The following is a 13,954-nucleotide window of genomic DNA, read 5'->3' as shown; positions in this document are numbered from 1 at the left end:
ACATCCAAATTAAATTTAGTCGCAGTTAAAGAAAAAAATAAATTTTATATAAGATTTTCTATATATACAAAATTATTTCGAAATTGTTGTAAAACTAATATTTTGACAAAATTTTTTATCAAAATAAAAATTCGACAAAATTTTCTACCAAAATAAAATTTCTACGAAATTTGTTGACAAAGTAAATATAGAAAAGTACAATTTATTCTATTTTTTTTTTTTTATAAATTTTTTTTTTAAAAACAATATTTTGACAAAATTTTCTACAGCAATAAAATTTCGACGAAATTTTCTACAGAAATAAAATTTGGAAGAAAGTTTCTATAAAAATAATTTGACGACATTTTTAGAAAACTAAAGTTTTGTGGTAAATTTACATCCAAATTAAAGTTAGTCGCAATTAAACAAAAAAAAATTATATAAAATGTTCAATATAAACAAAATTTTGGCAAAATTTTCTGTAAAAATAAAATTTTGTCAAAATTTACAAATAAAATTTTGACAAAATTTTCTATAAAAAGAAAATTTTGATAAAATTTCCTATAAAAATTAAATTTCGACATAATTTTCTGTAAAAATAAAATTTTGACAAATCTTCTACAGAAATAAAATTTCGACGAAATTTTCTAGAAAAATAAAATTTTCAAGAAATTTTCTTGCCAATAAAATTCTTAAGAACTATTTGATGTTAACAAAAAATCTTGTTAAAATTTTCTCTGAAAATAAAATTTTAAGAAATTTTCAGTAAAAATAATATTTCGACAAGATATTATATAAAAATGGAACTTCGATGACATTTTCTATAAAATTTATTTTTTCTGTAAAATTTAAAAAAAAATATCTTGCCAACAAAATTTTTACGATTTTTTTTATAATAAAAAGATCTTGTCAAAATTTTCTATAAAAATAAAATTTTGACAAAATTTTCTATAAAAATAAAATTTTGACAAAATTTTCTATAAAAAGAAAATTTTGACAAATTTTTTGCAAAAACAAAATTTCGACGAAATCTTCTACAGAAATAAAATTTCGACGAAATTTTCTATAAATTTTTTTTGAAGAAATTTTCTTGCCAACAAAATTCTTAAGATATATGAGATATTAACAAAAAATCTTGTTGAAATTTTCTCTGAAAATAAAATTTTAAGAACTTTTGTGTAAAAATCAAATTTCGACAAGATTTTATATAAAAATGGAACTTCAATGACATTTTCCATTAAATTTCACTTTTCTGTAAGATTTTAAAGAAATTTTCTTGCCATCAAAATTTTTACGAATTTTTTTATAATAAAAAGATGTTGTCAAAATTTTCTATAAAAAATAAAATTTCGAAGAATTTTTTTTTTTAAACAAAACTTCGACAAAATTTTCCAGAAAAAAATTTCGTCGAAACAAATAAATTTTTTGTATAAAAACGAAATTTCGTCGAAACTTTCTAAATCAGTAGACCAGTAAAATTTCGTCGAAATTTTCTATTTGTTGTAATAGACTTTTCAAAATTATGTATAAAAAAATTTAAGAAATTTTCTATACAAATAAAATGCCGACAAGATTTTTTATAAAAATAAATGTTCGTCGAAATTTTCTATAAAAATAATATTTTGACATTAAAAAAATTTTTTTTTTTCAATTTCAAAATTTTATATAAAAATTAAATTTCCACGAAATTTTCTATAAAAAATAAAATTTCGACGAAACTTTTTATAAAAATTAAATTTCAATTTTTTTCCATAAAAATTCAATTTAAAAAAAAAAATTCTATAAAAATAAAGTTTCGTCGAAATTTTATATAGAAATAATTTTTTTTTTTTTTTTGAAATTTTTTATAAAAATAATATGTCGATGAAATTTTTACAAAAATTAAATTTCGACGAAATTTTCTCTAAAAAAATTCAACGAAATTGTTTATAAAAAAAATCTATGAAAATAATTGTTTGTGGAAATTTTCTAAAAAAATACAATTTCAATAAAAATAAAATTTTGTTGTAATTTTCTAGACCATAAAATTTCATCAAAATTTCCTTAACCAATAAAATGTCATTCATATTCTCTGAACCAATAAATTTTCGTAAAACTTTTCTATAAAAATAAATATTCGTGGAAACTTTCTATGAAAAAAGAAGAATATTCGTGAGAATTTTCTATGAATTTTATATTAATATTTTGTATAAAACTTTTTTTATTATGGACTTTATATGCGTTGCGACAACGTGGCATTATAGTTTCATGTTCTTCTTATAGAAGTTTCGGAGTTTAAAGTTGTCAAACGAGAAATGTCTATTAATTATTTTTATAACAGAGAAATTTCCATATCAATTTTAGTTATTTGTTAAGAGACTTCCCTTAGGGATAGTCCAAGAATTCTCATTTTCACTAAACATTTTATGGTGAAATCTAGGAAACCATTTTCCCATCACGTGTAAATTATTTACAGAGTTTTGAAAATAGTTCTAACATCTCCCTGTCCTAATGAATTTCTAATAAAAATTCTTTAAAAAATAAACTTTCTAACAAGCTGGACAGACATTGAAACGGCTAAAGTTTTTTGTTTTGTGCAACGCTAAATCTGCGCTGTTCCACACAATCTGGTTGAACAGGATTTTAGCCAACAAAATCATTGAAAATTAAGAAAATCCTTTAGAAAAGTAGAGAAAGAGAGAGAAACAGAAAAAACACCGCTAAATTCCGCAATAACAAATATCCTCGCTAACATTGAATGAAACTTTGCAATTTTCTAACGAATTATTTATTTTGGAAACATTTGTTGCAATTGTTCATGGGTTTGCTGCACGAATGCACTCTAATAAAATTCAAGATAAAATCTCTTGGACATGAAAACCGCCTGCCAACAAGGCAGTGAAAAGAGCATAAATGCTGAAATTCCATTTGCATATTATCAATGCCAATGGGACACTGGTACAGTAGATGTTTCCAAGTACAAAATACAGAAACGGAAAACTTATGGTTGTCCAAAAAAAAAAAAAAAATGTGGGGTGTAGTGAAGGAATCCCTAAACTTAAAAAAATACACAAAGTTTCTTTTTTTTTAAACGAAAAAGGGACATCTTCAACCATAACTATTATGGAATAGTGGGTATATGGACACAATAACAAAACTGTTTACCCAAAGTCTTAACATTTAGGGAGCATGGCTGACATACACGCACATTTACTATGTCAACATCTTTTAGTTTCCAAAACAAGGATTTCCCCCAACACACACACATATTTAAGTCTTATGTCCTTTTCTCCACTTTTAAGTTTTAGCTAAAATGTAAGGGATTTCTTAAATGGTGGGCTAGTACTAACCTGAATTGGGTTGTCCATTACTGTTGGGTCGAGCTGATGGTGCACCATCTCTTGCCTCTACCTCTAAAGCGTAGGCACCTTTCTTCTCTCTATCGAATACGGTTTTAGTGAAAATTTCTCCACTTTGTAAATTAATTTCGAAGAATTCTTTGCCTTCGTTTCGCGGTGAGTCAACAATGTAATAGTAAACCTGGAAAGAAAGAAAAAAAAAACACGAATTAAATGAAATAAATTGTGAAGAAAAATAACATTTTAATGGATTTTTGGTGGAAGGATTAATGTTACTCTGTCCAAGAAGAGTAAAACCTAAGAATAACGAAACTTTTTATTAAAAAGTATTTTGTATAGCATTGAAAGTACCTTTAGATTTTTATATCCTACTCCAATGTGTATAAACAGACTTCGTCGTCTTTGACTAAAGATATTTGGTGTGAAACATCAAATATTAGATATAAAATTCTGCGATTTCCAGTTCGTCCGCTTATTTATATGTTTGTCTTTAGAATGATGCTGGTAGTAATTTTTATCCGAACCCCATGTTCGTCTAAAACCTGTATGTTCCGTTGTTTGTGTATTTAATTAGGGCTTTAATAACCTGTGTCCAGGTCAAATGTAGCTTTGCGAATTTTCAGATAATTGTATATAAAAATGTAGACACATATTTTTTGATAAACGGTGGCACAAAAAGTGATACTTTTTTCATGAAGAAAAACTAGGAATTGTATATATTTTCATCAGTTTTAAATAGAACTATTAATCAATATGAAAATTATGTCCATATTATTACAAATCACTACTTAAAATCGAGGGTTCAGTGTAGCAACCAAGTTCACCTACACAGTAAAAAGTTTTCAAATGTTGGCATACTTTCAGGTGCTTCATATAGCCGTTTACAGGAATGATAATTTGGAATGTAAAATTTAACACTTTTTTTTCGTGCAGCACCAATAATAAAAGAAAGGGCTGTAATTAAAAATTGCCACACAATGACATTAATTGGCACAAAAATATCTAGCACCAAAAAATGCCAGAGCGTTTAGACTGGCATACATCAAGGAAATCTGTGACCAGAATATGATATGCGCTGGGAGCCACCGTGGTGCAATGGTTAGCATGTCCGACTTGCAGAAAAAGGGCCATGAGTTCAATCCCAGAAAAATTTGTCAACATTTTAGTTTTATCGAAAAATTTTCTCAAAACTTTATTTCTATAGAAAATTTTGTCAAAATTTTATTTCTATAGAAAATGTTATCAAATGTTATACCTATCAAAACTTTTGTCAAAATCTTAATTCTATCAAACATTATGTCAATATTTTCTTTTTATCGCGAATCTTACCAAAATTATATTTCGATCGAAACTTTTATAAAATTTTTATTTCTATCGAAAATGTTTTCACAATTTTATTTCTATAGAAAAAAAATTATTTCTAAAAAAAGTTTTGTCAAAATTTTATTTCTGTAGAAAATTTTGTAAAAATTTTTATTTCTATAGAAAATTTTGTCAAAATTTTATTTCTATAGAAAATTTTGTCAAAATTTTATTTCTATAGAAAATTTTGTCAAAATTTTATTTCTATAGAAAATTTTGTCAAAATTTTATTTCTACAGGAAATGTTGTCAAAATTTTATTTCTATAGAAAATTTTGTCAAAATTTTATCTTTATAGAAAATGTTATGAAAACTTTATTTGCACAGGAATTTATGAACATTTTATTTCTAAAGAAAGTTTTGTCAAAATTTTATTTCCATAGAAAATTCTATAGAAAATTTTGTCAAAGTTTTATTTCTATAAGAAATTTTGTCAAAATTTTATTTCTATAGAAAATTTTGTCAAAATTTTATTTTTATAGAAAATTTTGTCAAAATTTTATTTCTATAGAAAATTTTTGTCAACATTTTATGTCTATAGAAAATTTTGTCAAAATATTACTTGTATAGAAAATTTTATCAAACATTTATTTCTATAGCAAATTTTGTTAAAATTTTATTTCTGTTGAACAATTGTATTAAAATTTTATCTCTATCGAAAATGTTATCAAAATTTTATTCCTATCGAAACTTTTGTCAAAATCTTAATTCTCTCAAACATTTAGTCAAAATTTTATTTCTATTGTGTATCTTATCACAATTGTATATCCATCGAAAATTTTATAAAAATTGCATGTCTATTGAAAATATTTTCAAAATTTTATCAAACTTTTCTTCATACGGAAATTTTGTCAAAAATTTTATTTTTATCGAAAATGTTATCAACATTTCATTTCTATCGAAAATGTTGTCTACATTTGATCTTTATAGAAACATTTTATCTCTATAGAAAATTTTGACAAAATTTTATTTGTATAGAAAATTTTGTCAAAATTTTATTTCTATAGAAAATTTTGTCAAAATTTTATTTCTATTGAAAATTTTGTCAAAATTTTATTTTTATTAAAAAATTCGCCAAAATTTTATTGGTACGAAAAATTTTATCAAAAATTGTAATTCTATCGAAAAATCTATCAAAAGTTTATTTTTATCGAAAATTTTGTCCAAATTTTATTTCAATTGAAATTTTTCTTTAAACATTTTTTTCTATAGAAAAATTTGTCACAAATTTATATCTATAAAAAGTTTTGTCCAAATTTTATTTCAATAGAATATTTTGTAAAAATTTTTATTTCTACAGAAAATTTTGTCGAAACTTAATTTCTATTGAAAATTTTGTCAAAGTTTTATTTTTATAGACAATTTTGTCAAAATTTTACCTTTATAGAAAATTTTGTCAAAATTTTATTTCTATAGAAAATTTTGTCAAAATTTAATTCTATAGAAAATTTTATCAAAATTTTATTTCTATAGAAAATTTTGTAATAGTTTTATTTCTATAGAAAATTTTGTCCAAATTTTATTTCTATAGAAAATTTTGTCAAAATTTTATTTCTATAAAAATATTTGTTATAATTTTATTCTATCGAAAATTTTGTACAAATTTTATTTCTATAGAAAATTTTGTCAAAATTTTATTTCTATAGAAGATTTTGTCAAAACGTTATTTCTATAGAAAATTTTGTCAACATTTTATTTCTATGGAAAATTTTTGTCAAAATTTTATTTTTGTAGAAAATTTTCTCAAAGTTTTATTTGTATTGAAAATTTTGTCAAAATTGTCAGTTCGGTGCATTGCATTTATATCTATTAAAAGTTTTGTCCAAATTTTATTTCAATAGAAAATTTAGTAAAAATTTTTATTTCTACAGAAAATATTGTCGAAACTTAATTTCTATTGAAAATTTTGTCAAAGTTTTATTTTTATAGACTATTTTGTCAAAATTTTACCTTTATAGAAAATTTTGTCAAAATTTTATTTCTATAGAAAATTTTGTCAAAATTTAATTCTATAGAAAATTTTATCAAAATTTTATTTCTATAGAAAATTTTGTCAAAATTTTATATCTATAGAAAATTTTGTCCAAATTTTATTTCTATAGAAAATTTTGTCAAAATTTTATTTCCATGGAAAATTTTGTCACCATTTTTTATTTCCATAGAAAATTTTTTAAAAATTTATTTCTGATGAAAATTTTGTTACAATTCCGAAACTTGCGTCCATCCAACCATCTTTGCAGTCTATAGGGCTTTGCCCAAATAAATTATTCTTTTCCTCTGTTGGTTAAGCTACACTTGTAGTTTATTCAATGCATGGTTTTAAGATGAAATAAAAAAAAACAACAACAATGATTAAAAGAAAAAAACCAATAATAACAAAACAAAAGGAAAGAATTTTATTTCTATAGAAAATTTTTTTCAAAATTTTATTTTTATAGAAAATTTGGTCAACATTTTATTTCTATAGAAAATTTTGTCAACATTTTATTTCTATAGAAAATTTTGTCAAAGTTTTATTTCTATAGGAATTATTTTCAAAGTTTTATTTCTATAGAAAATTTTGTGAACATTTTATTTTTATAGAAAATTTTTCAACATATTATTTCTAAAGAAAATTTTGTCAAAATGTTATTTCTATAGAAAATTTTGTCAAAATATTATTTCTATAGAAAATTTGTCAATATTTTATTTCTATAGAAAATTTTGTTTGAATTTTATTTCTATAGAAGATTTTGTCAAAATTTTATTTCTATAGAAAATTTTGTCAAAATTTTATTTCTATAGAAAATTTGTCAATATTTTATTTCTATAGAAAATTTTGTAAAATTTATTTCTGAAGAAAGTTTTGTTACAATTTTTTTTTTTGTTGAAAAAATTGTTAAACTTTTTATTTCTGTAGAAAAAAATTTTAAAATTTTTATTTCTATAGAAAATTTTGCCAAATTTTATTTCTATAAAAATATTTGTTATAATTTTATTCTATCGAAAATTTTGTACAAATTTTATTTCTATAGAAAATTTTGTCAAAATTTTATTTCTATAGAAGATTTTGTCAAAACGTTATTTCTATAGAAAATTTTGTCAAAATTTTATTTCTATGGAAAATTTTTGTCAAAATTTTATTTTTGTAGAAAATTTTCTCAAAGTTTTATTGGTATTGAAAATTTTGTCAAAATTGTATTTCTATAGAAAAGTTTGTCAAAATTTTATTTCTATAGAAAATTTTGTCAAATGTTATTTCTATAGAAAATTTGTCAATATTTTATTTCTATAGAAAATTTTGTCAAAATTTTATTTCTATAGAAAATTTTGTAAAAATTTATTTTGTTAAAAAAATTTTTAAACTTTTTATTTCTGTAGAAAAAATTGTTAAAATTTTTATTTCTATAGAAAATTTTGCCAAATTTTATTTCTATAAAAATATTTGTTATAATTTTATTCTATCGAAAATTTTGTACAAATTTTATTTCTATAGAAAATTTTGTCAAAATTTTATTTCTATAGAAAATTTTGTCAAAATTTTATTTCTATAAAAATATTTGTCATAATTTTATTCTATCGACCATAAAAGCGTCATCACTAGATATTCCTTATTTATTATTGGAGTGTTATTTCTCATCAGATGGATTTAAAAATCTAAATAGCAATTTTCATAATTTTTTATATAAATCATCAATTTACATTGATAATTTATTTATCATTTATTTATTTTATTACTCTCCATGTGAATGTAACATATAAATTGTCAGTTCGGTGCATTGCATTTCAACATTTTTAAATTATATTCATTTCAATTTTATTTAATATTTCGACCTAATCATGTCTATTCCAATGCCCGCAGGGAAAATGTAAAAAAATGCTTTTGTCTTAAATTAAAGCCTTGTTCAAATTCTCTAATTCCTTTATCCATAACTTTTCCTGTCCGGTTTTCCTTCGTTCTGACATTTTCCTTTTTTTTCTACCGGATACTTGTACCCTCCCGACTAAAACTCTAGTCAAAGGTGGTAGGAAGACGATAAGCTTGGACATAGATAGATAGAAAACAGAGAATAGAAAAGGACTAATGGACCAGACTGTCTGTTATGCTTTAATTTGCTATCGTCTATTAAATGTTCATGTAAGCGTTTATGTGTATGTTTGTGTATGTGTGTGTCTGTGTGTATTCAAACGAGAGTCCTAGAAACATATCCATAGATCCACTTTAAATGGAAGAAGATGAAAAAGGAAATGAATTGTAAGTGAAAAGTTTGTTTGTTGGAAGACCTTCAGGCATAATTAATGGATTTGATGCGGATAATTAGTTTTAGTTCTTGTTATTGGTAAAAATCAATAGTGCAGATAATCAGATTAAAATGTGGAAAATGTTATATTTGTGATGTTTTCTTAATTTGTTCAATAATTTAAGAGGATTGCATTAAACACAATTCGAGAGCATACAAGAGTAAAGAAATGCATAAAAAAATTAAAACATTTTTGTATGTATGGATGGTTTTGTTTCTCCTTATCCTCACAGTATGCCTGTCAAACATCATTATGTTGCTCCTACTAGTCCTTTTCTTGTATGGGCCTGACCATAGGATTTCCATTGGCCCTCTGACCATGCACTTTTTGGCTGAACCATTCGTCAAAAATCGCCCGCGCTTGTTTCCTCTTCTTTGTAGTATCTGTTAGGGGATGGCCACCTTGGGCCACTGATGCGTTATTTATGGACGGACAGACGGACATTGTTAGATGGGCTGAAATCCTGAATATACATACTTTATGGGATCTGAGACCAATATTTTGATGAGTTATAAACGGAATGACAAAGTTAGTATACCCCCATCGTATGGATTTATTTAAAATTGAGAATAACAGCTAATGCCTTACCAACACGGTTGCAACAGTTGGTAGAATTCTACCAAAAATGGAAGATTTTTTCACTGTTTGGTAGATTGGTAGAATTCTTGATGTTTTGGTTGCTCTTGCAAAATATTCCACGACAATTAAGAGGTACTCCAATTTTTAATGGAAATAAAATTTTGACCAAATTTTCTATGGAAACAAAATTTTGTCAAAATTTTCTACAGACATAAAATGTTGACCAAGTTTTGTATAGAAATAAAGTTTTGACAAAATTTTCTATAGAACTAACATTTTCACAAAATTTTCTATAGAAATAAAATTTTTACAAAATTTTCTATAGAAATTAAATTTTGGCAGAATCTTCCATAAAAATAAAATATTAGCAAATTTTTCTATAGAAATAAAATTTTGCAAAAATTTTCTATAGAAATAAAAATTTGTAAAAAATTTCTATAGAAATAAAATTTTGACAATTTTTTTTTATAGAAATAAAATTTTTCAAAAATTTTCTATAGATATAAAATTTTTCAAAAATTTTCTACAGAAGTAAAATTTTTCACAAATTTTCTATAGAGATAAAATTTTTCAAAAATTTTCTAAAGAGAAAACTTTTCTCAAAAATGTTCTAAAGAGAAAACATTTCTCAAAAATTTTCTATAGAAACACAGTTTTCACAAAATTTTCTATAGAAATAAAATTTTGCAAAAAATTTCTATAGAAATAAAATTTGGAAAATTTTTCTATAAAGAAAAAAATTTTCAAAAATTTGCAAAAATTTTCTATAGAAATAAAATTTTGACAAATTTTTTTATAGAAATAACATTTTTCAAAAATTTTCAACAGAGATAAAATTTTTCAAAAATTTTCTATAGAGATAAAATTTTTCAACAATTTTCTATAGAGATTCAATTTTTCAAAAATGTTCTAAAGAGAAAACATTTTTAAAAAATTTTCTATAGAAATACAAATTTCACAAAATTTTCTATAGAAATAAAATTTTGCAAAAAATTTCTATAGAAATAAAATTTGGAAAAATTTTCTATAGAGATAAAATTTTTCAAAAATTTTCTATAGTGATAAAAATTTTTCATAAATTTTCTATAGAAATAAAATTTTTACAAAATTTTCTATAGAAATTAAAGTTTGACAGAATCGTCGATAGAAATAAAATTTTGACAAAATTTTCTATAGAAATCAAATTTTGTCAAAATTTTCTATAGAAATAAAGTTTTGACAAAATTGTCTATAGAAATAAAATTTTGAAAAAAAATTTTTTATAGAAATAAAATTTTTCAAAAATTTTCTATATCGATCAAATTTTTCAAAAATTTTCTATAGAGATAACATTTTTTAAAAATTTTCTATAGAGATAAAATTTTGGAAAAATTTTCTATAGAAATAAAATTTTGAAAACATTTTCTATAGCAATAAAATTTTTCAAAAATTTTCTATAGAGATAAAATCTTTCAAAAATTTTCTATAGAAATAAATTTTTTCAAAAAATTTTCTATAGAAATAAACTTTTGGAAAAATTTTCTATAGAGATAAAATTTTTCAAAAATTTTCTATAGAAATTCAATTTTGGCAGAATCGTCGATAGAAATGAAATTTTGACAAAAGTTTCCATAGAAATCAAATTTTTGCAGAATCTTCGATAGAAATAAAATTTTGACAAAATTTTCTATAAGAATAAAATTTTGATAAAAATTTGAATGAAAACTTCAAAATAAGATTTTTTAAATTTGAGAGATTTTCAGTAAAAATTTCATCAAATTTTGTTAGATTACTCTTGACACGAGTGGCAACCGTGCTTAACAACACTGTTTGAAAAGATAATAGCATTTAAAAGTTAATTGCTTGTAAATTTAAGCCTTGCATTTCATAAATATGTAATTTACACTCTAGCTCAAAAATAAAAGGCACTAATTAGCACTTTTGCCATTTTAAATAAATATCAAGGCTCTCAAGTAGATGGTAAAAGAACCCCCCAAAAAAAAATAAAAACTTCTGACAGCTTAACTGGGTGCCTAGTTGGCTGGTTGTATGGCAGCATAGAAATATGACAATCTTATCATGGTTTCCTTTCACGTGGCTGATTTTTTTTTTCTCAAAATATACCAACCATTTCTCTCAAAAAACCTCCTTTCTCCACAGACAAAGGTGTTGTTAAACTTTCTATATAATGACATTAAAAAATGTGGAAAGGCCACATAATCTTCATAATTATGAAATTTTATTTTTGACTAGAATATCAGCAAGCTTAGGTCTTATCCGAGTACAAAACAAAATATTTCTGAAGACAAGCAGTTTGTCATAGTGTCACAATTTTTTGTTTGTTTTGCGGTGTTACAGGAAATAGGAAAAGTTGAATTTGGTCGTTACTTACCTGATTATTTGGAAAAGTGCCATCCTTATCGATGGCATTCACTTGTGTGACTTTTGTGCCAATGGGTTCACCTTCCAAAACGGTTTCCTGTTCACGTTCAGTGAATAGAGGAATTTCATCATTAACATCTTCAAGCATTATGTAAACGGTAGCTTCAGAGGCCAATTGTTGGGCGCCATTGTTCTGTAATGCAAAGAGGATAATAGAAATATAGTAAGTATGCCAAAAATATTAAAATTGAAAAAAGAGGTTTAGTGGTTAATGTTATGAAAATTATTACTAAGGGAAAAGTGAGAGAAAGAGGAAAAAAATATTTAAAAAAATGAAAGTTTTTGCAATTAAATCTTATATAAAACTATTTACTTCTTTTTCTCTCCTTAAGGGTAAATGGGATATTTTTTATATTTTTAAACCCCTAATTACAGATTGCCGGCTATCATTTTCTTTTTTCCCTTAATATTAATTTTATTTTTTTTTTAGGTTTGGTAAAAAAATTACTATTTATTATTGATCATCATCACTTACCTCAACACGTACGGTTAAATTATATTCCTTTATACTTTCATAATCCAGCGGATGATTTACTTTTATATCGGCCCACGTATCACCATTATCCGGTCTTTGTTGCAGATAAACGTATGAAATTTATTCGTTTGCGCCGTAGACCCAGGCATTAGACGATAGAAAACCGTAGGATTTCCTTCAATACCCGAACTATTTGTCATGCAGAATTTTTGTTCAAACAGCAACGATGTCGAGAGAATAATTAAGGTAAATATTAGTAAAATGTGTCATAATGAATAGATCGTTTTTTCAATAATGCTAGAATGTTTATTTTTTATCAAACTAAAAGGAAATCTAATATGATTAATTAAAACTAAACAGAGGGTATGGGAAAAAAATTCGAAAAGAAATGCAGTGAGTTGAAGGCTATTTGCCATTATTATTATACATACACAAATATTTCCAATTAAAAAGTCGATTGAATCGGAAAACGTAAACGATTAAAAGATTACCAAACAAATTATTTAATAAAAAAATATTAAAATTAAAAAAAATAAATTTTAAATAAATTTGTTTCTTTAAATATTTTGAGTCATTAAAAATTATTATAGTGCCACAGAAATAATTAGAAATAAATATATAGTTGATTTAAAAAATAATTGATATTTTGGCAATTAAAAATTTATTTCACTTTATTCGTTAATTTTAATTTTTTTAATTGAGTCAATCTTATTTTTTTTTATTTTTTTTAATATACTAATTATAATTTTATTTTAGATGTAATATGTTTCTTATAATTCTATAAGAGTTCATAGATTCTTCTGGATTTTTATAAATATATTTATAATAATTTTATTTTTAGATATAATATTTTTCTTATAATTCTATAAGAGTTCATAGATTCTTCTGGATTTTAATATTGATTTTTTAATTGGAGTGCTGAATCATATACACTCTTATAAGAGTACGCGAAAATTATTTTATTTAAAAGTAAAATAGTATATTTTATGGTAAAAGTAGAAGAAGTTCAATTAAAAAATTGTTTGCATCAAAAAAAATATATATATAAAATTTTGTTAAAAATATTATAAAATTTTGTTAAAAAAATTATAAAATTTTGTTAGCAAAATCAATTAAATTTGTAATTAAATAAATTAAAAAATTAAATGGAATTCCCGAAGAAATCAATTAATTTGTTAATATTTTTTGTATCCAATTAAATCGGTGGTTGATGCAATTTTAATTAAACAAGAATTAGATAGTTTAATTAATTTTGTGATTCGAAAAAAATGTTTCTATGTAAGGATAGAATTTCTTCTTTCCTATCATAAAAACATTCAGAAAAATAGAGGGATTATAAATACTTATAAAACAATACAAAATTGTCGAAATAGTTGGGATAAAATATTTAAAAATAATGTAAATAAAAATATTTTTTAATTAATATTGAGTAGGTTTTACCGACGAAAAAAAAATATTATTTTTTAATTTTTTTATTGAAAATAATAATAATAATAATAATAATAATAATAATAATATTA

General features: G+C 22.9%; 1 protein-coding gene across 1 annotated transcript in view; it reads right to left on the bottom strand.

The window, feature by feature from the left end:
- CadN (neural cadherin) overlaps positions 1-13,954 on the bottom strand; it is a 470,814-nt gene that overhangs the window by 298,020 nt on the left and 158,840 nt on the right. The window contains 4 exon segments of the mRNA XM_075297354.1: positions 3,309-3,498; positions 11,910-12,092; positions 12,435-12,544; positions 12,547-12,623. Coding sequence (XP_075153469.1) covers positions 3,309-3,498; positions 11,910-12,092; positions 12,435-12,544; positions 12,547-12,623 — 560 coding nt within the window.

The sequence above is a fragment of the Haematobia irritans genome, chromosome 2 (genome assembly GCF_050003625.1).
Source record: "Haematobia irritans isolate KBUSLIRL chromosome 2, ASM5000362v1, whole genome shotgun sequence".
NCBI classification, from domain to species: Eukaryota; Metazoa; Arthropoda; class Insecta; order Diptera; family Muscidae; genus Haematobia; species Haematobia irritans.
This window is presented reverse-complemented; position numbering and strand designations above follow the sequence as displayed.